This window comes from Thunnus thynnus, chromosome 6, assembly GCF_963924715.1.
Source record: "Thunnus thynnus chromosome 6, fThuThy2.1, whole genome shotgun sequence".
Taxonomy (NCBI): domain Eukaryota; kingdom Metazoa; phylum Chordata; class Actinopteri; order Scombriformes; family Scombridae; genus Thunnus; species Thunnus thynnus.
Genome location: NC_089522.1, coordinates 27,040,913 through 27,066,722, shown reverse-complemented (window position 1 = coordinate 27,066,722; position 25,810 = coordinate 27,040,913). Strand labels below are relative to the sequence as shown.

The 25,810-nt window shown below is 43.7% G+C and overlaps 1 protein-coding gene across 1 annotated transcript in view; it reads right to left on the bottom strand.

Moving 5' to 3' along the window:
* The window catches only part of plxna2 (plexin A2), a 168,097-nt gene that overhangs the window by 11,581 nt on the left and 130,706 nt on the right, over window positions 1-25,810 (bottom strand). The window contains exons 18-26 of the mRNA XM_067593095.1: window positions 22,341-22,580; window positions 21,716-21,859; window positions 20,925-21,159; window positions 17,673-17,815; window positions 16,153-16,421; window positions 8,336-8,402; window positions 7,931-8,077; window positions 7,121-7,280; window positions 5,387-5,490 (exon numbers count right to left, since the gene is read on the bottom strand). Of these exons, the coding sequence (XP_067449196.1) occupies window positions 5,387-5,490; window positions 7,121-7,280; window positions 7,931-8,077; window positions 8,336-8,402; window positions 16,153-16,421; window positions 17,673-17,815; window positions 20,925-21,159; window positions 21,716-21,859; window positions 22,341-22,580 (1,509 nt within the window). The remainder of the gene's footprint in view (window positions 1-5,386; window positions 5,491-7,120; window positions 7,281-7,930; window positions 8,078-8,335; window positions 8,403-16,152; window positions 16,422-17,672; window positions 17,816-20,924; window positions 21,160-21,715; window positions 21,860-22,340; window positions 22,581-25,810) is intronic.

Genomic DNA, 25,810 nt, shown 5'->3' with positions numbered 1-25,810 from the left:
TCCCATAGCCTCCTCTTGGCTGACAATGCACAGACCAACTCTAATGAACCAACAGCGTAGATGTCCGTGAAGATTCCTCTGCTATTCCTGTGATACATTTTCTCTAGGGAGCATGAAATAGCTTCTCTGTCCCCCGCGTCCCTTTACGCCTCCCTCCATCTCTCTCTCTTTCTCTCTGCTTTTTATGGCTGACAGAGAGGCTAGAGCAGAGATGGGTTCTTGTGATAGAGTAAATGATTGAAGGCGTGCAGATTCGCCCTTCAGGGATAATCCAGTGTGGGGCTGATAGTGGGCAGGTGTGATAAGGGCTGTGGGCTCCACCTGTGATAAGACCTTCCATTAGACAGTGCAGAGCAGACCAGACAGCAGAGTGTGGTCAGCCTCTATCTTTCTATTCTCAAACCTCCCCACACAACCCACAGCCCTGGTCCTAGCCTGTTACCCCTTGGTGTCCAATCTCACCTGGACTCATGCCCTTAGATCATGATGCTTATCATGCCTGTAGACTCTGCCCAGTAGCTTGGAAACACACAACTTGTGCATATGTGCACTTCTCTTCAGGTATGATGAAGTTTCAGGTGGGCCGTTACGTTAGATGTCTATCAAAGAATTAAATGCCAATCTGCAGGTCTTTCCAAGAGAATTGAAGTTGGTTTTAATGAACTAGTGCAGTGCCCATTCAAAACGTGCCTGTTCAGAACGGGCTGATGTCTCAATACCTAGAGAGATTAGTGCCCCTCATGCAGGCTATTGGTATATGATACCATTTACCCATCTTCCCTAAACACCTCACATGCAGACTATTGGTAGACGCTACAATTTAGCAATGTTCCCTAAACGCCTCTCATGCAGGCTATTGGGAAACGCTACAGTTTTGAACTGAAGTCGATCAGATGAACTGTAGTGCCCGAAATTCTTGTCTTAAACGTACATGCCAAGTTTTGTTTACATCCCGGGAATAGTGGTGCTTAACTCTAAACTTTTTCAATTCATTCTCTATGGTAGTTCTTGTCACTATGGATGTAATACCCCCTCTGACCACCATGTGGGTTGCTGTCCGCTGTCTGTATTTCTGCTTGTTGACACCACGGGCAGAGAAGAAGCAGAAGCAATGTTGTTTCTGAGGTATTTTTATATATTTCTCCAGAACTGTTCATCCAAAAAAAACTTCACACACACACGACACTGCACTTCCTCGGGTCCTTAGCAATACACCTGCCAGGTGTGAAGTCGATCGGATGAACGGATGTCAAGATACACGAAGGAAACACATACAGACAGACAGACAGACATATAGAGATTCCTTCCTTTATAGTTAGATGAAATATGTCATTCAAGAATCAGTGTGAGGTCTTACAAATGCTTGGAGCTGCAGTATGACTCAGGGTGCAGCAGCAGTGCAGGATGAATTAAATATGTCTCTCCTTTTCAAACACTACTTGTTAAAAAATATTTACCATATTTTCCTCCTAAAAACCTACATATTCCCAGCTGTCTGGGGTGTATTTTGAGTTTTACAATGGGGCTCTGTGAGCAGAGACAGTCATAGCGTTAGATTAATGAACAGATAGCAATGTACTAGTATCCATTGTGTCTGGGGCTGTTGAAAATAGCCCAAAATGCCCCAAGTGATGTCTGCAAGGTGGGTAACAGGATCTAGCTGGCAGCCTCTTCTGGTGTGGTCATCAGTGTCTGCTCTCCCTGTTCCTTCACCGCAGAGAGTAGGACAGACAGAGGTCACCAGGCAGCAGGGGATGGAAGTTTCCAAACTGACTTTACTTTTCATTGTGACGCAGTCGAGTGAAAGAGCGAGCAGTGTGCCCTTTACTGTCACTTATCTGTGCATTAGGAATAATATTCCAGACAAACAACACACTGCCCATGTGTCCGCACAAATGGATCTTGCAAACAAATATTAATATGCTGGCAAAGCCACTGTCCACCTGTAATAAATCAACTCTTTGTCAAACATCATCAATGTAATTACTCACACCGTGCACCGGTGAATACTGCGAGGGTCTGTTTGCAATTTGAGTCATCATAAATAACCAAAGCAGTCTGACAACCTCAGTTCATGATAATGTCCTGTTTATGAAAAATTGTTAATGCTGCCTTCTCTCCAAAGTGACTCGAGTATGTAAGATGTCTGATTCATGTGGCTGTGGGATCCCTGCTTACTGCCGGGATGCTATCCAGTGGCAACAAGGTTAACGCTAACATGTCTCAAGAGGGGGAGGTGGAGAAGAAAGAAGGTGTGATGAAAAGCTTTGCTTTGACGGGGAGGAAGATTAATCAACAAAGAAAGATCCAAATCAGCAATCAGCCAAAAACTCTCCAATCTTATAAATCTTTTATCTCAAATCCTGTTTGTCTGTGAGCGTGTGGTACGTGTGTGTGTGCACAAGCATCGTGTACATATTTAAGTGTGCTTCTATCTTCTTCTATCTTTATCTATGCAAGACAGATTGTAAAAAATACAGAAATTTAGAGAGTAGGGAGGGAAGATGGGAGTTTTAGTCCCCGGCCTATAAAAGCCAAGGTGTTGAATAAACATTCTGAACTAATTTCAAATGTGTGCATTTATGTTTTTAATTTTGGTGTAGCAGGGAGCTGGGAAGATATGCATTTCCATATCCAGGTTATGTAAACCATTATTTCCCATGTGGCAGGGTAAATAGCCAATGGGGTTTCTTGGGATGCTGTGAGCCCTATGAATTTTAATGTCTCTGTCTGGTCCCTGTGTCTCTGCTATGGGAGAATTAGCAAAGACTCAAGGTGATGATCTGTCTTACTCTACATATCCCAGGGCCCTTTCACACCTATCAGGTTTTGTCTGGGCTTTCAGACTTTTCAGTTTGAGCCAAACCAAAATTACAGGTGTGAAAAGATGAAAAGAGATGCTCCAGATCAAACTGAACCATGGTTCGGTTCGGTTCGTTTCTAGTGTGATAACGTTTTTTGGATGGTTTGGGCTTTTGGACCAATTACAGGAAATTCCGACAGGCTATCGTCAGACCCATAAGAAAAAATGAACCACTGTAGGACATGGGGAGAAGGAGGAGACCAAGTTTTTAATTGAAATATGGTCTGATGATGTTATAACAAGTCAACTGGAAAAAACTCCAGGTATTTTTGGAGAGGATGAGAGAGAGAGGATATGAGAGGATGAGAGAGCAATGCCACCTGAAGATAAAGAAACTGTAGTATATATAGTATAATAATACAACACAGTGGCAACGAAATTAATCTATTCATTAGTTTTTCTCCATTAATTCAAACGGATAGAAGACGCACGCCAGTCTACACACCAATCAATTTCAAGTATAGGGAGATGCAGCTCATGTAGGTGATGACGACAGGACAAAGGTATGTCATTCTTCAGTGTGTACACATAATGCAATGGCTAAAACCAAAACTAACCGGATCAAATGTATGCAATGTAACATAAACATGAACCTAGAGCCAGACTTTCAGGTGTGAAAAGGTCTTCAGCCTCCCTTTCAATATTTCCTCTTTACTTTCTCCCATTTTTTTCTTTAAGCTTTCCCCTCACTCTGGGGCCTAATGAGCTGTGCTCCCTTGTTGTAATAGGCAGCCAGATGTGCTGTTGCAGCTGCCAATGCAATGGCATGGTGTGTGATGCAAACACACACAAGCTCACACACACACACAGCAGCCATTGCCAGCTCATCAAAACAGTGCTGATGCACAAGTGACTATGTTGCTCTACCTCTCTCTCCTCCTGCCAACTTCCCTGATGTTTCATGCTCCTTCTCTTTCTCCTTCTCTTCCCTACATTGTCCAGCAGCCCGCCGGCATCTCCTCTGAAGTTGCACAATGTCGGGCCTTACGTTCAGCGCAGGGACCCTTAGATCTGTGATCAATAGCAGTCCTCAGATCTGCCTTTGAGCGAGCGAATAAGTGAAGTGGCCACACGCGCATTACGTTGTGCCCCACAGCATCTCCCTTGGCTAACGATAGCAGACAGACTGTGGTGCAAAGAATTGCAAAAAACAACAGAGGGGCCCATTATGGTGTGGATGCAAACATACTGCACCGCTTCATCAAGGATTAAAGCACTGCAGAGACCACAGGAGAAGAGGTACTCAAAGCGGAGGGGGGAGAGGGGGAGAAAGTGAGAGGAGGAAAAATGGAAGGAAAAAAGAATGCTCATTTGCCATCAGGAAAAAAATATGTGAAATGGGTAGGGGAAAAAATGTAAATGAGACAAAAGTCTAAAAGAGAAAATTTGAGACCGTAGAGACAATAAAGGTGAGGACAGCATGGAGGGTGGCAAGGGCGGAAAGACAAAGGACAAAAAAAGCTGCATAGTGCCAAGTCCTGAAGGACACTACTGATGTGTCCCTTCTTCTAATGACTCGTACATGTGATAAATTACTGTGCTTGCTAAGCTGTGGCAGGAGTTCAGATTGACCCCCAAGTGTGAGGACTTGAGCCTCGCCAGACCTTGTCCCTATTTTCTGCTTCTAGATGGAATTGCATCTCCTGGCCCCGTTATCTTGGTCTCCAACCTCTTAGATGGTAGCCAGCCACAGCTGCATCTAAGCCCCAGCCTTCGATTTTGACCAGGTAGCCTAGAATCCAGCCTCATGCAGTCTTTAAGCAGATGGTCCCCCTTGGCTGACTAATGAGAGCTGGCTGACCGTGCTGCGAAAGAGTCGTCACCTGCAGAGATGGCTGCCTTCTCGTTCTGATTCTTCTCTCATTTATTTCTTTATTCCTTTTATTCCTCTTTATAATTTCTCTCTGGCTTTCTCTCACTCTCTCTTAATGTCCTTTTTTTCATTTACAACTTCCACAGCCTTAAATTCTCCTGAAAAATGCAGAGCTTCTCTTTATCTCCTTTCTACTTTTCTCTCTGTTAAACAAGGGGCAACAGGTGAACCCGTGGGCCCTCAAATTGTGGGGTGTGAATTGAGGTTCTGCATGTGAAGAGAAAGAAGCAGGCAGTCACAGTGGGACTAATTGTTGCCGGCATAGAAGTCAACGGGGCAGAGAGAGAGAGACGGAGAGAGACACTATCCTCCTGACTGGAGCAGCTTCATCTCTCCAGGGAGGAGGGAGAAGTGTCGGCTGAGACGCTGAGAGTTCATCTCGCCTGCCACCTGTATTGTAATTGTCCTCTATTCTGCGAGTCACTCGGATTACAGCGGACACGGGTATGCAAATGAGGAGCTGAAAATTGGCTGCCTAAAAGTCAAGAGCAGGAAACATCAAAGTTTGGCAAGGTATGTGGTACATTTCCATAAGAAAAGCCGCAGCAGAAATTGAACTGAAATGATCCCTTTTCTTGGTAAAAAAAAAAAGGTGAAGTTTGAGAGTTAATTAGGGAAAACATTACACTAAAGCTTTTATGTGTATTTACCTGGTAGTGCATGAGGGTGTTGAGTCTCTTCCAGTCATTTTCTATCTTGGTGGTGATATCTTCATCCTGCAATACCACACGAGCCATTCGCCCCTGGCGCCACTCTGAGGACACAAACACACACGCTGCGTTATACACAACTCCCTACGCAAAGTATACACTATAGTGAGCTAGAAAGTCATTTGTCATTGCTTTCAGTGGAAAGTTTTGGTGGCAAGTGTTTAAAAAAATGGATGTGAAAACCATCATTGAGGAAGAATGCTGGCTTTGAATTGAAATGCGGGTACAGTAATCCTTTATGCGATGCCTTCAGAGCCAGTTATATGGCAGGGTAATTGTGAACTTTGCTAAAATAACAAGAACCTCCTTATCACAAAACAAACTCCTACAAACACTTTTCTTTCAACCCTCATTTTCCTTTCAGTTGAGATGAAACCTCACCCTATGCGTCTCCCAAAGAGAGCTATGTACACATTACCCAAATGAGTAGGTATCAACAGCCAGAGCTCTTGTACGCCTCTCAGGATGTGTACTTCTCTCAGACTTGGATTGACACGCATCTTAATTAAACATTACACATGAACAACTTCGAGATGTATATGCAGGCGAGCTGCAGGCTTTAATTGTTACTTGTGTTGTGCAAATGGCGTTCTATTAGCATACGCAGCAGTTGGCCTGTCAGGGTCAGAAAGAAAAGGAAGACAAGACAGGATTAAAAAAAAAAAAAGCAGACTATGAGAAAATCACATCCTTTCAAAAGAAAAAAAAAACAGAAACAGGTGGAGGCTATACACGGTGCTGGTGGTGGGTAGTGGCTGACGGCTCGTTGTGGGGTAATGAAATGATAATAAGGGTGGTGACGGGGACGTGGACAGCCATTGAGGCTCTCATGCTGGGAGTGATCATTGATTTTCTCCTCTGTTGACTGAGTTTTATTACTTTGTCTCCCTGCCAGATGACCACATGATATCCCTGCCTGGCGCAACATCCTTCCGAAACCATCTAACCTACACTCTGCATAAAAAACACAAAAGTATATACACATACAGACATGCACAGACTCTCACACAGATCCACCTACTGGATTATTTTGAAGGAAATGGACTGAGGAGAACGAGGGAGAGGACAGTGAATGGACAGAGAGCCATATTGTGGAGTGATGGATAATATGCTGATTTGCAGCAAGCAGAGGAAGGGGGGGAGGGCTTTTGCTCTCTCTGCCCATGTGAAGTGAGAAAAAACGAGAGGGACAGGGCAATGGGAGGCAAGGTACGGACAGGCGAGGATGGAAGTGGCGTTCTGCGTGGGAGTGGAGCCCAGCGTGAGGCCGGCGAGCCCGTCTGCCAGCTCTTACCTGGGTCAGCCAGACAGCCACGTCACAGACGCAAAAAAACACATACGCACACAGATATGCACACTTCTCTATCTCGATCTACCGTGTCTTATTAGCACTACCAGGCAGCGAAAAGCAGCCAGACGGAGGGATGCGCCACACACTGTCAGTCAGTTTGATAGAAGGCCTGGCAGGAGCACTCTGAGGCTGGCTGGCTGGCTGGCTGTGCTGCAGGAACACAGCTTTTATCACACTAATGCACTGATAATCTGTACACATGGCTAGGTTTTCTCTCACTGATACATTAATCTGTGGGTGTGAAGGACTTTACACCTGCCAACTGCATCTGTGAATGTCTGGATTGCGTGTGTGTGTGTGTGTGTGCGTGTTTTGTGTCATACCAAGGTCCATGTCGACAGCACGTGGCCGTTGAGAATAGGGCATGTTCTTGTAAACAGCATCTAGGATCTTCTCCTTCACTTGGGTGATGGTGTCACAGTTCAGCACCTTCACTGGTATCTCTGGACTGTTTTCATTGTCTGGGTTCACACAGTTCAGGATCTGGATTGTACAGATAGGGAGAACAGAAGAGAATAAGAGAGGAAAATCACAGAAGGAAATAAGAGAGAGCAGAGGAAGAGGCAAGAGGTGTCCTGTTACTGCCTGGACATGGGTCCAGCTTGAGGCTTCGCCCTCATTAGAGTCTCCTTGGAGCATGGCAGGAGCTTTGAGAAACCATTTCCGCTCTTGCTGGCATCCCGAAATCTAATTTCACACCTTCGGCGGGACACCAATTTCCAGCTCTGCCGGGGTATTAGCACGTAATGAGCCAAATTCCCAGTCAGAGCAATCAGAGCATTGTCATGTCACATGCTGTCTGTGTGAGTGCTTTTTTCCGTGTGTGCATGCGCGTATGTGTGTGTATGTGTGTGTGTAGAGGAGCTGTTCAGTGTGTTCCAATCTCCACAGCCACCTACCCTGATGTTGGACCAACACCGGAGCCTGTGGGATCATTAGTTAATTTTCTTCCCACTAAGGAAGCAAGAAACCCAACACAGCAGACACAGCTATGTCATCTTAAAAAATATTTATAGTGAAAAAGTCAATAGCTGCCAGTTCTGTGCAGTATCTGTGTTACGGGTCTACACAGCATGTTTCTATCTGTGAGCCTCTGTGCAAATTCCTTGTGTGCCTCTTGGAGTGTGACGTACCAGGGTTTTGTACTCGATCTGCTGGCGGATGAGCTTGTCTTCACTCAGGGAGTAGCGGGCCTCTCCAGTGATGGCGTCGATGGGCCCCTTCTCCATCTGCTGCTTGATGGCGCAGTACAGCATGAACAGAGGCTCCCCAGCACACTCCTGCGCGAATACACACACGCAAGGCAGACAAACCCACAGATTCACACATGAGAGAACATCACAGCATAAACACAAAAACTCACTAGACTGAAAACACCCGCAAGTTTACACACCGTACTGTACATTTTTGGAAAATGTGCAATCAAACTTTTAATTTGGACGCTGAATTAACAAGGTACACAAGATAGATTTAGATTTTGTGCGTGTGAACACATGCATACGCAAACACACACCACACATGTTGCTTGGTGCACTAACCTTGAGGAATTTGTGAAGGAGGAAGGCGAACCAGTTTGTAAGCATCTTCTCTGCAACCGACTCCGTCCTGAAATTACATTAAGAAACAGGAGAAGCAAAATAAAACTCTGTTCTTTCTCTTGATATTCCAAAACTTTCAGATAATAAAAGTCTTCCATAATTCATGAGGCTATGTGCAAGACTTCAGGGAGGTTATCTTGGCGCATCCTGGCATCGGTTTTGCTCATGTACTGCCTGCAACTCTGTGGTCACAGTGAGTGAACAGAACAGAGCAGAGCAGAAAGAGGGCATCTGTGTGTGCACGGTTTGCGTGCGTGCGCGTTATGAAGAGTGTGCGCTCGAGTACGCGTGGATGTGAGCGTGATCGAATGTGTGTGCATGTGTGCCTGTTCACGTGTGGTTGAACACAGCGGGACATCAGCAGCTGTGACAAGCCTCAGCTGTTGAGAGAGACGAGTGCTGTCACAGCCAGGTAACGCCTGATCACAGCCAAAACGATCTCTTCTCCTCTCATTTCCTCTCTTCTTCATCCCCTACCTCCTCTCCCTTCCCAGTCAATCACACATGGAGGTACAGCTTGCTGCTGGGCTTGATTGGGCATGAAAACACACAAGTGTGCAATGACCTCTCGACTATTTCTACCACAGAGCACACAAGCAAACTGTGCGCACCTCTTTTATGATTCCTGCTCATATCTTTCACTGAATGCCAGACAAACATCCCCCCTCTGCCTCATTAGCACCATCATGGAACACTAGAGAAACAGAAGTTAGACTTAAAAAAAGACAGAATACCAAACAGCCAAGTGGGAATGGTTAACGAGCACGATAGATGAAAGGGTTAGTTCTGTGCAGCTCATGTGGACAAGCACCTGAGGTGAATAACAAAAAACAAGCTCCCACCTCATCTTGTAGAAACTCTGCCCTGCTCTTGCGCCTTCTCTGTTCAGCTACCGCGCGAACCTACACGCAGGCAGAATTAGAAATGCTGCCTGAACAACACCAATACCCAGCTGCTTAGGATTGGAAATGGATTTTTCTACAAGCCACTGTAGCTTTCGGGTCCACAACATTATCACCGCCATTACTCCCGCTAGCTCAAACATAGCTGCTACACATATTAATCAAAAGTTAACATGCTATGGTAAAGTGCCCCATCGACTGCACTGCTGCTTGCACGAGTGTGACAGCTTGTGATTGTCACCTGGCCATGAATGATCCCTCGCCATCAGCTTATACATGAGCGTTGCCACTTTAAATGGCGACACGTTGAAAAAATGGCCCTCTTAATGTAGCAGGAAATTACTGTGATTACTGTAGTGGATATGATGGAGGGGGCCTTACAGCGCACTGTGCTGAACTGGGGATTAGCAGGAATCGAAGCAGCCAGGTATTAAAGACAAGCTAGAAGACTTCTGTCTCCTCAGAGCTAAATAGTGCTAGGGATGATTATACCTATTCAGGCTCTGAATGGACCTAAAGGGAGATTATGACTATTATAGAGATAATTGCGTTAAGTCGTGTTTGAGAGCTATACACAAGAGTTGCAAGAGTCCGAGATTGTCAGCGCCAGGGGAGGTTACAACAGCTAGCATTTTAGTCACCGAGACAGTCTTTCTCTCTGTCTTATTACACTGAGATAGATAGACTTCTTTTTCTCTCTGTCACTTTCAAATGCAAATACAGAACTTTCCTTCAGCTGCAGGACAGTAGAGCAAAGGTTATATTTTGTTTTGAATGACGCGTAGATGAATTGTGATGTTGTCTCCCACGCCTGGAGGCTATTCCTGTGAGAACAATCTGCTGGCCGGTCTATTGGCAGCTCGTCGAGAGGACGGACAGCTGGGTGACAGCCTATTTGAAGTGCGATGTGCCAGCAGGGGGGGAAAGATGTAGATTAGTTCACCCAGTTTCAGCTACAGGATGAGAGAGTAAACATTGCTGAAAAGCTGAACAACAGCGTGTGTGTGTGTGTGTGTGTGTGTGTGACTGCATCCTCTTTGGTGGCACTCACTCACTCACACACAAGGTTTTCCCCTTTGTAATTCTCACATATACAAACACACAGGTGAGGGTATGCATAAAGAAAGAAAGACACACACACACACAGTATCCGCAACCTTGCATTGCTGCACAACAAAAAGTCTTCATTTGAAAACATAATAAGGAGACACAGTGCCCGAGGCTGTATTTTCACACTGAATAAACCTAAATATATTGTGGATTTTTTGGACAATACCCCAAATCCCTCTGTAATTGCCCTCCTTCCTCCACGAGAATTCAGCCCTCTTTGCCCCCTCCTTCCCCCCCCTCATGCTTACCATGTGCCCCTCCCTGCTTGTATGAGACTTGAATGTGTTAGAAGTTAATGGAACCTATTAAGTGTTTTAATAAGCTCAGCAAGTCCCGAAGAAGGAAGTCAAATAAAGCCTTTTGTGCGTGGGCTGTGCTGACTCCCCCTTAATATCGCTCCTTTTGAATGTCGGATGGGGTGGGGGGTGGGGGTGGGGGGGCACTTTGTTCTCCACCATCTCCTTTCCTTCTTGTCCTCCTCCTCATCTGCCTTCACTTCCTTCTCTCTATTAATTGAGTTTCATTAATGAACATCAGGATTTCATTATCCCACATAGTGTTTAAGAGGGGCCTTGCATCCTCCCATCTCTGCTCTCCTAATGGCAGCTAGGGTGGAGGGGCGGCGAGGGGGTGGGGGGCTATATTAGCAGGCAGTGGAATGTCTTTCAATGAAACTAATGCCAAACACAATACTCGCTCTCTTAATAACGCTGTACTCCATTGCTCTGCATGGGCGGAAATCTCATTACAAAAACGCTGAGGAGAAAAATAAAACAAGATTGAAAAGTCTCAAGGTGATAGAAGCAATGTTCTGTGATTCCATTAAAAGAACATTATAAGGAAAAGAAAAGAAAAGAAACTGGGTAAAGAGAGTGGCTGTGGCAAAACTTAAGAAGAAGATGGAAAGAACGGTGGATAGAGTTTAATGTAAAAAAAAAAAGAAGCGGCTTGCTATTCTAACATGTTCTGATGGGGGTCATCAAACATCATAAGAGTTTCAGTAATAACTATAAGCAGAAAGAGAGGGCAATGCTGTGAAATGACAATAGACATAAGGACTCTATTGGGAAGGTCGGAATGAGCACCAGATAGGTGGTGCACACAGAGAAAGTGAGTGCAAGAACCTATTTCACTAATGGTGCAAAATACAATCCAAACACCATGAGGTGCAGCATCAATTCCACTTAGTGCACTGGAGAATGAGGAAATCAAACACATTGTCAAAGCTTAGATATTGCTTTCAAAAAGCTTTTAGGAGAATGTAAGTCTCTGTGAGCTAAAATCTGTTTCCTATCAAGACAAAGAAAGTGGAAGGCATCTCAAATCTTTAAATACCAAAGAGACCGGAGTTTCTTTGAAAAACACGTCTCGGAAGAGCAGGAGTGCATCCTTCAAACGTGATTCCAGGAACTTAACTGGGATATCATATCTCTACTACATGAAGGTAAGATACTGTACATGCTATAACTTGTTTTCACTGGACTGATACGATAGATGTTGAAATGAGATCTAGCACTTAGCTGAGCACAATAGGAAAAAAGAGTGTGTGTGTCACGGAAAAACTACAATATAATATATACAAACTGCCCTCCGGCAGCCAAACATATCCAGCTCACCATTATGCTCATCCACTATACGATGACATGAGCCAATGCCTGCTGCATGTGTTGTATTCTCAGTAACTATTATGCTGTTGACTACTTACTCAAATAAAGGCCAACAATTTGTTTTCCATCCTTATTCTGCCAAGAGGCTTTTCATGTGCATTCATTCTCACTCTATGATATACCGTACCACTTCAGCCCATTGTTTCAGGACAGGAAGAGATATTCAAATGAATGGAAATTTAATGAAGCATGCCTGTTAGATGCATATTTATGAACTATTGTAAGCACGCTAAGGGCTACAAAGTCAAATATACTGTCAGCAAATGTACCCATCAGATCTCAGCGGACACTTAACATGAGTGAAGAAGAGGAATGTTGTTTTAAGAGCCGTTTTATTCAATCTACCTTTAGCCCGGAAAACTAGGCGAGAGAGCCACATTCCTCTGTGCTTTGTTATCAAAAATCTGAAATTATTATAGCCATATCTACAGTTATGACTCTATATTAAGCTAAGAGTGTAGTGACTGTAGACTGATATAAGTTAACCTAATATTATCATTCCCAATAAAGTATAGATAGCACATCAGCAATTAAACACTCAAATATGAAAAAAAAAAAAAAAAAGTATCAGGAGATAATCGGCCATGTGAGAGACGGAGTATGTGTGAGACGAATACAGAAAAAAAAAGGTATGTCGGAGGCATACAGAGATGGTGCGAGGCAGGCAGAGACGTGGTGTTAATGTTAATCAGAGAACAAGTTTACACGCAGCATCTTTAATGTGCCGCCCACGTAACTTCTCTGTGGAAAGTATTCCACCTCCACTTAATTTGCTGAATGAAGATGTTTATTAGTTAACTCCGTCGTTGGATCCCGCTCATCCGTGACTTTTCCGCATTCTCAGCCTTTCCCCCTCGTTTTCCCCTCCTGTCCTCCCCCTTTCCCTCTCGCTGTGGTTAGCGATGGCACGGTAGTCCATCTTCTCACTGGGGCTCGCCGTAGGAATCGCTGGGGCAGCCGCGTTGTACCGCACTGATACTGTGTCAGAGCTTCCCTTTTCCGTGTACACATAGTGCACACACACACAGTATAAAGCACACATACTCTCACAACACTATACTGTTAAACTTTGTAGAGTTTTCATTGTAAACAAACACAGTTAAGTCGTCTGCTGCCTGGTGTCATAATACCTGTCAATCAATTTGAGAATGACAGCAGGTTCTAATCCTTTGTTTCTAATCTTTTGTTTACACTTAGATGACAGACTTTGTCTCTACATGATTAATTGACCCTAGTAACAAGTACTGCCTGTGTAGCCTCACATAGCTTGTTCCTCTGTGCAATAAAGCTCAAATGTTGTCCCAAAACTATTAAAATCATATAAATGAGCCACACAGTTACACTGGATAACATGTTCCTTCATTACGATGAACATGGGCACAGCTGTTAATTTAGAATCGACCCCCTCATACAATATCCTGCTGTTGCAAATACTCACAAGAGCAATCTGTGGCTAAAAATAGTCCCTGACAAATACACTACTTACTCTTGTATTAGTGACACTTGCTAAAAACTGCAGTGCCCAGCTGTTTTAGGAAAGTATTTAGTCTTTTTATAAAAATTCAATTATATGCTTGTATTCTAAATATTAGGTTGGAAAATATTGTGAGACAAACAATGTGCTGATTGTTCTTTTCATGGCTTTTGTTGACAATAACAGAAATATTGAATATTTCTGAGCCTAATGCTTTAATAAGCAACCATTTATACACAGTAAAATTGCAGTCTTCACTTACAGTACATGACGATAACATGCTAAAACAACAAGACAGATGGAACTATTTCTGTGTCTTCGTCTTCACTGCTTGTGTGATTGTGGTTTTCCGTTAAAAGGTCAGGCATGCAAGACTGTGGACATGTTCCCCCACTCGAGAAACGCATTCAATGACAGCTGAGCAGTGAGAGAAGCGAAGCTCTTTGCTACGACTCAAACGTGTCTTGGGATGCACTTTCAAGCCACTGTAATATGAATGAGAACAGGAAGTGGGTTGTGTGACCTGGAGGTATGTTGGCTCTCTTCTGTAGCCATGTAAACTTTGCCCAGGGACTGTGAGCTCACTAATAATTCATACAGAACAACATTCAGAGTGACCGCTACCACTGCTAATCTACTGAGAGCACACTGGATTCCGATATAGCCAACTCAGCTTTATTCATGGCGCCGGTAAAACGCACAACCAGCACACTGACACACACACAAGGTACACAAACAGATACATTTGGACACAATAAAAAAGCGCGAGGATCTCTTTACATGTTGCTAATTCATTAATAACAGAAAACAGAGGGGGGTCTTAGCCACCATAATAGCACGCATTTCAATATCCTATTATAAGTGATAATGGGCTGAGGAGAGCCGATAGAAAAGACAACCGAATGGGAAAATGGCAACAAAGCACAACCCCGCAGCCTTGCTCTACGCCCTGCACAAACACAATTACTGCTTAGAGACGTGCTCGATTTGACTGTCATCATAGACACGTGTGTGAGTGTGCATCTGTGTGTTTTTGCACGCGTGCGCGTGAGTCAGCTGGCTGGCTTGACTGTCGGCTTTTCTCTAAATAGGCGATGAGGAAGACAACAACAGCAAAGAGCCATGTCAAATCGATAATCCCTTAAATTCTTCAGAAAAATGTAAAAACTATAGGACATTTAGCCCCTCTGGGCTGCAACGGCAGGACACGAGGATTACGTACCACTGTGTTCCTAATAAGAGAGGATAATGAAAACTTAGAGGTGACGTGGGGCCCTGCTGTCATGTGAAATAACAGCTTAATCTAGGTCCATTTCGACGCTGTGTCGCTTTTCAACCTCTTCCTCTGTTTGCTTCTCTGTGCTCTCTTTTTCTGTCTGGGAGTTATTTGTTCTGATTATCAATGCAGGTTTTTCAAATAGAGACACTAAAGGGACATTAACATTAGAATGAAGGTGTTTGAAAGTATAGCAGCTGCCTCGCTCTCACTTTCTCTGCTTATTAGTCATGTAAATATAAGTCAGTATTGTATCTGTGCATGCAAGGACTGCACTTAGCACATTCTGTACATTACATTTTGAGCTGACTATTCTTTATCAGTCCTTTAGCCTGTTTCTTTACCCACAGAGCCACTAAGAACACTCGGGCAAGGACCTAGCAGGTGTTTTAAGTTCAAGCACATCATCCCAACTTCCCCGGAAAACAATGTACACTGGAGTCACAGAGAGGAAAAAAAAAAAAGTCCAACCGCTTCTGAATGTTTTATAAGAACCCCGAGCCTGGAGGATAAGTGAGACTGACATTGGCATTGAGAGAGAGAGCAGGGGGAAAGACAGAGCACGAGAGAGAATGTGGAATAATGCAGAGAATTCAGATGTTTCTCCTGATGTGATGATGCATGGTGTTTATCTCAGCATATTGTACATGCAGCACTCATTACGAGCTCGATTCTATGAAGCGTCTACATGGGAGCACAAGGGAAAATCTGAATGCATTCCACCCACTAGAAAAAAAGGGGACAAGAACATGTAGCTCTAAATCAATCCTGATCCATCTGTCTATATGGATCAACATCCTCCTACAGCCCTGTGCTTCTTTACATGGTTTTAAATGAGGACTGTGTTTTCAGTATCTACATTACTGTCCTGTGGGCACAGGATCCGAATGGATCTTCAATACGTTCTTGTCCTTTTTTTGACTGAAATGAATCAAAGCAAACATCTGAAACTGTTTTGCGAAACAAACAGTGTTTCTGAGGATTAAGGCATTTCTATGAATGTGATTGTCTATAATTTTAAAGAGGCTTTAGTTTGTTATAATTACTTTATGTTACTGTGATTCATTTTTCTTTCTTCTTTTATAATCATTTCAAAGTCAAACCAGGAACATTAACGTTGATCTCATTTGTTAATAAAAACAAGTTGTTCTCTGTTTTTGCTGTAACAGCTTTGGGGTCAATATTCAAACCTAACTAAAATAATTTGATTGATACATTTTAATTACATTTAAATTTTGATTTTAGCAGGCAACACAGCACCAAGTGAACCAAGCCCATATTACTACAGGAGATTATCACCATGTTTGTCTTAACATGTGCCGTCTTACCTGCGCAGCAGCAGCTTGGGGTGGTTCTTGCTCTCCAGGTTGCGGTCGATGAGGTCCGACAGCAGGTGTTTAAGAACGTCAGTGGCGTATTCCAGTCGTCCTTGTAGGGCCGTCATGATAAGTGAGGCCACGTTGCCGCGGTCCCTCATGGAGAAAGAGCGCTGCATTTCCAGTGTTCGGATGAAGGTGAGCAGGAACACTTTGTTGTTGATGAGCTGGCCAAAGAGCTTCAGGGCTTTCTCCACATTCTGCTGGCCATTTCCTGACACCTGGACAGAGGAGGGAGGGAGAACAAGGCGCGTTGGTGCTAATAACTTTCCAGCACTAATTTGAATAATAAATGTCAATGCTAATGACCTGAATTGTGTTCTGAAAAGTACTGTTACTCCTCAGATTTCATCCTGACCTTGTCTCACACAAAATAAAGATTTTTCCAAAGGCACCAAAAATCCCCACTCATGTTTCACTTCAGGCAGACAGAAATTTCCACTCATGGTGAGTAACTGAGAAGGTCTTAATCAATTATTGACCTGGGTCTGTTAAAGAGCATTGTACCCTGAGTTAACAGCCACTTTCAAGTCAAATGTCAAATAACTTGCCAGAGTAAGACAATCCAAGAGTGACAATACTCAGTGTCTATGTATTTGTGTAAGTATGCGTGTAAGTTTTGTAAGTATAAGTATTGTGTAAGTTTGGATATCTAGTTTGGGTTCTTTTGATAAACTTGTCACACAAAGCTTTTGCAGCTTACTGAACATCAGTGTGCTAAGAAGTGAAGAAACATCACCTTTGACCTCTAGCATACAGGGCACATCTGATCCGAGCCACCGCCCTCTACCTAACCATACCTGGTAAACCAATCCCATCTTGCCTCTACAAAATAAAAAAGTGGACCTCTATGTCATGTATGCCATGTTTATCATGTTGGACCTCTTTATCCCTGATAGTTTCATCCTCTGGACACCATTCTGTGTGTTCAATATAAAATAAACTCATTTCCCAGCACTATTCAGGCCCCATGAAGAGGAGTGAAAAAGTGTTAACCAGCCAGTTTTTCCCCCCAGTGGAGGAACCCATAGTCCTGCCTGAGGATTGGGAATTACTCAGTTCATTACCCCTCATACTGCATCCACTGGTGGATGAAATAGCCATGTGCTGGGACCCTGTTTTCCATGAGGGAGCTTGCATGTGAGGTGTATATATATGCGTGTATGTGTGTATGTTGCCCAGCGTGATTGGCAATATGTGTGTATGTGTGTGAGACCAGAGGGTAGAAAGGATAAGTGGCACACTGGTATCCTTTCCCCTTCAAGCACTTTGCCGCTTATGGAGGTTACGCTGCAGGGGGAATGGTGAGGGCAGACACACTCTACCACTCTCTCCCTGTCTCTCTTTTTTACCTCAGTTTGACCTTCCCTTGCCCTCTCTTAATGCATTTGCTGTCTATGTGTCTCCGTCATCTTCTTCTTTCCACCTCTCTTTCTCTGCCCCTCTCTTTCTTGCTCTCTGTCTCTCATTACCTCCAGTTCTCTGAGGACAGGATGATCCTCTATGCCGGGGAAGAGGACCCTCATGGCGTATGTCCTGTAGTCCAGATGGGGGATGCCGGCTCTGTCCAGGTCACTGGTCAGCTCATTGATGTCTGTCTGCAGCTCAGCAAAAGCTTGGAGAGAAAGAAGAGAAGAAAGAGGGACCAGTTAGAGGGAATACTTGAGACATGCAGTCTGAGAATGAAACCTTTCTTTAATCCCCAAGGACCAAATATGTGAATCCCTCTTATCTTCATGGTGTTTATTGCCGTTATGATGAAGCTGACAGTTAAAGCCCAAGATAGTCTTCATGTCAGAGAAACTCAATATTTCACATTTCAGCCTTAAAAAAACACACAGCTCACACACACATACACACACACACACACAGCTTCCCTTCTCACTCATTTTTATCTACCAGCCAGTAAATTGGCTGTAGCTAAGGCCCCAAAGAGTGTGTGTCATCTCAGTGTGAGGCTGCAGGTGAGCACTAGTTAATTGGCTCCATCCTGACTGACTCCTGTTCAGGCCCACGGCTCTGTTGCTCTGCTCCACCGCCCTTGGGGAGGCTCCCCGTCTGCAGCCTATCACAGGAGCAGCAGCAGTCCCCCAACACCCTCCTCGAAACTCCGCCATCCCCGACCAGTCTTAGCCCACACCTCCTGGCCCATGGCTCCCTGTGACTCCTGGGTTTACACACCAACACTCACGGGCACACAGGGAGTGTATATACTCATAAGGAAGAACCCAGGTACCCATCTAAATCCATCCTGCGGGGCAGTACACTCCTGGCCACTGCTAATGGTTAAAACATTAATCTTCTCCTTTCCCAAGGCTGCCTGCGTGTGACTGATTCCCCCTGTTTGCCTGCTCTGTCTATCTGCTTGCCTCTCTGTCTGTCTGTCATTTTACCATTCTGGAAGTTTGCAGCAATGGGATATTTTTTTTCACTACATAATAATGGTTGGAGAGACGATCAGGGGTGGCTGGAGGGGATAAGTAATAAGGTCCTCTCTGGCTGATGAAATCGCCTGCACACTGTCAAACATAAACCTCACTTTTGCCGTCTAAGTGATTGGCTATAATGACCGCGATGATGACACCGGGGGGCAATCAGCAGTGTTTATTTGAAATCATTCATGTGGAACTTAATGTTGCAACAGAGAGTAGACTGTGCACAGTGCTGTGTGCACTTGATGAACTGCTGTTCAGAGTGGTAGCTGGAGGTCAGGCTGAGGTTATCTGGTGTCCTCCCACTGGGAAGAAGGTCATAGTTCAGATGACAAACTGTGCTCTCTCTTAACCCTGAGCCACAAGGGTGTGGGGCTTTCTTTTCCTGTCTTTATTCAAGATTGTGGTCTTTCAATTTGAGAACATGATTTAATGATTTCATGTTCAGATTCTGTAATTCTTTCCCTTCCCTTCCCTTGCACGCTAATAGCCCCGGCTTGTGCACGGATTTGCTCTGCTTCTGCTCAGACTGTAAGCTTGCACTCAGATATACTGTTGCTTGCACAGATTTCTTGCTCCAGCTTCAGCCCTTTCTCCTCACTGCTTCTGTGTGCCCATGAAACGTCTGCTCGAAGATTTCTGCTCTGCTCTTGGATTTTTTGTGCAATAATCCTGTCAAAACCCCCCCAACCAACGGAAGGCCAGGTGTAGTGTCGACCAATGAAATGATCCTTGCATCCTTGCGGGCGCATTACCTTTACTTCTTAGAGTGTCCCGTATGGGTGGTTACTCTTTAATTGGGTTCATCCACTCCTGCCCTCCAGGGCTTTATTAAATGTACTTCCCTTGCTTTCGTGTGCCTGTACATTTTATTTTACTATAATAACTACATATAACAGAGTAGCCGTCTAGCACACTGGCCTCCTGTCGATGTGCTGGAGAAAACAACGTCAACTTCATGACTCTACAGATGGATGGATGCTCAGCAGATCGCTGGCCAACATGGATCACCAAAGTCACGGACCGCAAGTAAGTGTTTTATTTTAATGGTGCTTCAAATTACTTCCTTCAAATTGAATTGATAAAGTCATATCTGCAGCACAAGAACACATCCATGATAATATGCTTGGCTTTCAAGTGTTGTACGTTATGTGAACACTGTTGCTAGGCAACTAACAACAAAATGGACACTGCCCGTACGGGACGCTCTAAGAAGTAAAGCGAATGTGCCCACAAGGAGGCAGGGATCATTTCACTGGTCAACACTACAACTGGCCTGCTATTGGTTGGGGGGATTTTGACAGGGTTGTTGCACAAAAAAATCTGAGAGCAGACATTTCACAAGCGCACAGAAGCTGCCCGAGTACGAGGAGAAAGGCTGAAGTTGGAACAAGAAATCTGTGCAAGCAACAGTATATCTGAGTGCAAGCAGAAGTGGAGCAAATCTGCCCGCAAGCTGGGGCTATTTGAGCACAACGGCCGGGTTTGAGGGAAAGAATTACAAAATCTGAATGTGAAATCAATAGTCATGCTCTCAAATTGAAAGACCACGCTCTTGAATAAAGATAGGAAAAAAAATCCGCATACAAGAGAGGAGTGTGTGTTTCAATGCAGCTGTATGTTAGATAGCAGAGACACTGACAATGAAGGATGAAGCACTTTCATCGTTCACTTTCGTGGAACACTTGCACACAAACACATACATAAATAGACACACGTACAAGGACACACACACACACACACACTCTGTGTGGAATTACCCCTCCGGTTAAGATGTGAATAAAATGTAATAAACATAATGTGTCTGAACCTCTTGCTGGGAAGAGGTTCACGTTACTCTAATGAGAAACTCTGTATTCATGTGTGTATCCCGCATGCAGACTAGAAAGCAGTAAAGACTGCAAGGATTCACTCCATGATGAGACAGGTCACATGCAGGGCTAACTGACTGAATCTGTGTGTTTTGATATATAACCAGGATGACTCACTGACCTAGATTTGAAAGAATTTTTCACTACATTATTTAAAGCACACAGGCCACCAGTTATTTATTTACTGTACTAGATGCACAAATACACATTTATGCCTGTTATGCGATTACAGCATGCAAGTGAAATGCATTCACCAGCCCCATTCAACTACATGAGAGATAGAGCTGCCTCTAAAATTACTGTCTCTAAAATGGATATTCCAAGCAAAGTAGACCTATAATCAAACTCACTCTACAATCTGCAGTTTAACAGTGGGCTGCTACACTGGTCTGAATGCTGACTTTGCTGTTTTGATACTTACCTTCTTTACACTCTAGGGCGACTCGTGACTCCAGGTTGTCCATTTGCATCTGCAAGCGCTTCAGGGTGAGGTCATTTTCACGTGACTTTCGCTTGTAGGCAATGAGGACGAGGATAACAATGATGAGGAGGAGGCCTCCGCCGGCGGCGATGCTGACGATGGCAGGGAGGGTCAGCAGGCTGTCAGACATGATGTGGACCGCACCAGGAGAAACGTGGAGACCACCTACCTGAACCTGCGGAGAGACATAAACACACATAATCACCTCCCTTCTGACAACACAGTGTAGTTTAGAAGATCCTCAAAAGTAAAACACGAAGGTAAGATGCATAATTTACTCTTATTTCAAAAAATTTTGACCACGGGAGATCTATAACACATGCTAACTGGTACACAGCAATGCATAAGCCAAGTTGCTGAAATCCTGCCAAAACACAGGTAAATATTGTCTGCTGAAATTGATACTGAGAGCAAACACATGCAGCCACCTACACACAGACGTTGAGAGGGAAATAGTCTGGGGCTTGCACTCAATAAGTGAGCAGGCAACTAAAAATAATTGCAGTGGATTCTGGCAGAACCTTTTGACAGCTAGAGCACACACATACTGCTCTCCCTTTGACCCTTTCCTTCAGCTGAATGAACAATGATGAGAACGCGAATAATGGAGTTTAGAGGCCAACTATTATGAAGAAGAAATCACAAATACAGGGACAGATGGAAATAGAGAGGAAGGAAAGTTAGGAAGATAGACACTAACAAATGCACAAATGCGGACAGAGCATACTGACCATGACTTTGTATTGCCCAGTGAGGTTAGGTGGCTCACATAGCAGCTGGCTCTCAGACACAGTCACAGAGCAGGGAGTCTCTCCAATCAGTACCGTGTAGTTAAGCTTCACCCCTCCTGATGCTGGGGGAACCAGGTTTCTGCCCTGTGGGCACATGGAGAAGGACAGAGGGGTGCGAAATTAGGAGAAAAATCTCAGACACATAAACACATGGCTCAATGAAGATCAGACAATTTCAAAAATCCACAAAGCCAATATGTCACCTAAATACACTGTAAATTAGATCCCTTGGTTTGGGCACAGCTGGGGCCAAATATGATCCCATACTGAGATCAAAGGAAGTGATATATTTCAGAGAGGCAGTAAGGGGGAACAGCTGCAAATCAGGAAGAAAGAATAAAATATTTTCCTTAATGAATTCTACATCTTCAAGTAATAAGGCTTATTGAACCCAAATAATGACAGAAGAAAATCATATAAATTATATATATGTTCAGCTGATGTTGATATCCAGAGAAAGTACTCAATGAGAACCAGTGTCTTACAGTGACAGGTCTGTTGTTGAAGGTTGAACCACTTAAAACATAAAAACAGCAATGTGCATACTCATTAACATTTCCTGTACCTTGAGAATGATGGGTGAGCCTGGTTTCTGCTCCAGGACACCTGTGGTGCTTAAGGGCTCAAAGTAAGGGTTCGGATAGTAGAGGAGGTTGGTGTTGTTGTAGACCAGCAGCGCCTGGACATTGTTGAAGATGAACCCAAACTCGTCTGCATGTTTTACTGTGTCCAAACCTGGTTGGTACTCTGCCATCAGGGATGGAGCGTAGCAGCTCATGCTGGTCGTGTTCAATACTTTACACACCTTGGGAGGATGAACAAAAACAGGAGGAAAATGTGTTAGGGAGAAAATCCATTTTCTGAGATTCTACTGAGGATGTGTTGCACTCTAACTAGTCTGCAGAACATCTTTATGATAGCGCAAGATCCCTGAAATGAAACAAGAAATGTGATTCCAGTCACCCAGGATAAATTTAGACAAAACAATACAAACTCAGACATTTGGTTTTCTTTTCTCTGGCTCCACAATAAAACACCAACTTTCAAGCTGATCCAGTGTAAAGTCCTGTTTGTTTGTTATAACCTTAAGTATGATCTTTACTGAAACACATTAGTATGAACATGAACCCTGCAGTGAGCTCAGCAGCTTAATAATTGGCATATAAAATCCCCATTCTTTTCAGAGAAAAGGATTTATTGTATGTCATTAAATCCATCTTTATTGCAGAGGAAGCCTCCATAAAATCGGAAATAAATTGCTGCTACTGCTTCACTGAAAAACACTGGAGGACAACAACCACAAAGGATGGAGGCATTGCTCCTCTGTCTCCTCAGGTAGAGGTTGAGCTATGGCTCTTTTATTACTTCTCTCCAGTTTGCCCAGATGAGAGACCTGTCTTCCATCCATCCTCCCTGGCTCTGTTCTAGAGGGAAGGGGAGAGAGGATTGATTGCTGCACAGCACTCTGCTCAGAGAGGTTTTTATCTCCTTTCACTCCCTCCGAGCTCTCTCTCTGGGGAAGAAACTTAATTAGAGGTAAATATCATCAAAGCTGCTGAATGCTAGCGACTACCACGCCTCCTACCTGTTGTCTGTGGCTCCAGAGCAAGCCAGGGAGATCGATGCAAACTCATTTTGTGTAGGCTACACCAATTGTATTTCGCCAGCATGGTGCAAGGCAAGTTGCAGAAGTGTGACTGTAGCGGTGGTCTCTGCACTTGGATATAGACTACAGAAGCGTGTTTTCACCATGTAGAGCACTGAATCTAAGTCTGAAAATTAATTAATTCAGAACTTGGGTATAACCTCTATGTGTGTGAAATATCAGCTGGTTAGACGTTATCTACATATAAAGCAATACAGGTGTACCAGTCTGTAGCTGAACAAGTCCTGAATGGTCAGCTTTCCTCGGTCTTGTGAGATTTTTCTTTCGAATTCCAATTTTACAAACTGCAGTAGCAGCACATGACACAAGCGAGAAGATAAGCCCTTTTAAAAAAATAGATAGCACAACCAGATAGGACTCCTGAATACTTCCACCAAGTTTAGGTTCTGTGAAATCACATTAATCACTGAAAAGTTGCAAGCGGAGATGAGAGTGTCTGAAAATTGTACAGAGGCTTTACAATGTATTGATGTAATTTCACTGTAAATCATACATACAGTAAGCTGTAAAATTTGAATTGTTGTTCTAAAGATCAAATATCCAACAATAAAAGCCGTACATACTCAAACAGTGTGTGATAACGTGATTGTTCACAGTGTAACATTGATTTGTGCTTTGCAGAAGAGAGTGAATCATTATCAATTATGTTTTTGTTTTTCCAAAATGGATACGCAGCACATAAATTCCTTTTACCCAGTCATACAGTAATACAGTATTCTCCTGGTCAATACATGGGGAATTAAAAGGTTTAATGGATAAAAGCGCTGATGTCAAGTTTGATATGGTCTGCTTTCTTAAGGCATGGTGACATGTTATATAGACAGGCCCAGATGCTCCTGCAGCATCCTCGTGACTGTTACGTTAGAACAGTGAGGCATTTGCAAGTCAACTACAGCTCTGACTACCATCTGCTCTGCTGGAGATGGATACTGTGAGGTTTTTTTTTTTTTTTCTCGACACTGTCCTCACTTTCTCTCTCTTTCTTTCTCTCCATTTTTTTTTTTCCTTCTTAAATAAATCCTTTCCTTCGCTGAATCCTGTCAGGATAGAAAACTGCTGCTATCATGTAGGAGGTTTTTTTTTTCTGGCCGTGGCAGTGACTGTGACGTGTGTAAATCCAAAGTGATGAGCGAATAAATAGCGATGGGTAAATGGGGCATTGTGGGATTTGATATGGCGAATGGGGGTATTTGGGTTCCACTGTGGGTGGAGCTATCAATGACTGTCAATCAAAACACTGTGACACCTTGGTATGACTTCTACCTTACAAAAGATGGATATTAAGTACATTTTATTAATGTATAGTGCATTATCTTTGCACTATAAAAGGATCTATATGCATTACTGGATTTCCAAGTATTCTACTGACTTACAAGTTCATTTTCTACCACTCCATCTACTTTGCAACAGAATACTATAATACAGTCATGACATCACTCCGCGCACCTTGCAAACAACATTACAGTATGTATTTTCGGGCCTTACTCTCCATCTCTAATGCATTACAATAAAAACAGCATATTGCCAAATACAGAGTTTACCATAGTGCATCCATTCCTTTAGGCCATGTGGGGAAAGAAGCTACACATTGTTCAGCATTGATAAAGCGAATTGAGGTCAACAGATAGAGAAAATAATTGGAATCTTGGCCTCATCTGTCTTCTTTCTCTAGTGTTGGAGGGAGCCAGGGTGTTTTCAGGCAGTAACACTCCAACCCCTCTGGCTGAATACATTACCATGATCTACTGTGCTGCTACAGCCCACTCAACCATTCAAAGGTCTCTGGCCAGGGTAGAAGTGAGAAAGATAGAAAGACTGAGAGAGTAAGAGAGAGAGAGAGAGAGAGAGACAGAGAGAGAGTGAGAGAGGAATAAAGGATAAGATAGGCTGGCTGTGGAGATGCGCGTGGGAGAAATGCGAGGGGTCACAGAGTCAAAGGTCATATGGAGGCTAACATTCAATCGCTAGTCACTGGCTGTTCGGCTGTTCCTGTACTTTGTTACTCCTACACTGTGTCTATTTTCCTGCCTGCCTGCTGTTCTAACCAACTGCTAATACTGGCATTAGTTCTAACTTCAGCTCCGATCCATCCGTATAAGGTCTGTGTGCTATATAAGCTAGTGCAGCAGTAGTTTAATGTGCCTCCAAGACATGTGCCATTGCTGGAAGTGAAAAAATCATTTGTTGAATGTCTTGTGATGAGAGTGTGACTAATTTCAAACATCCTCTCCAACATCCTCTACTTCATGCCTTTTCTTCTTCTACAGTCAATACGAAAGCAACACAACAGAAATGTCAAAGAGGAAGTATTACTAGCCCTCCAGACTGTGGACACTCAAGATGCCATAATGATTGAGTGAACCACTCAT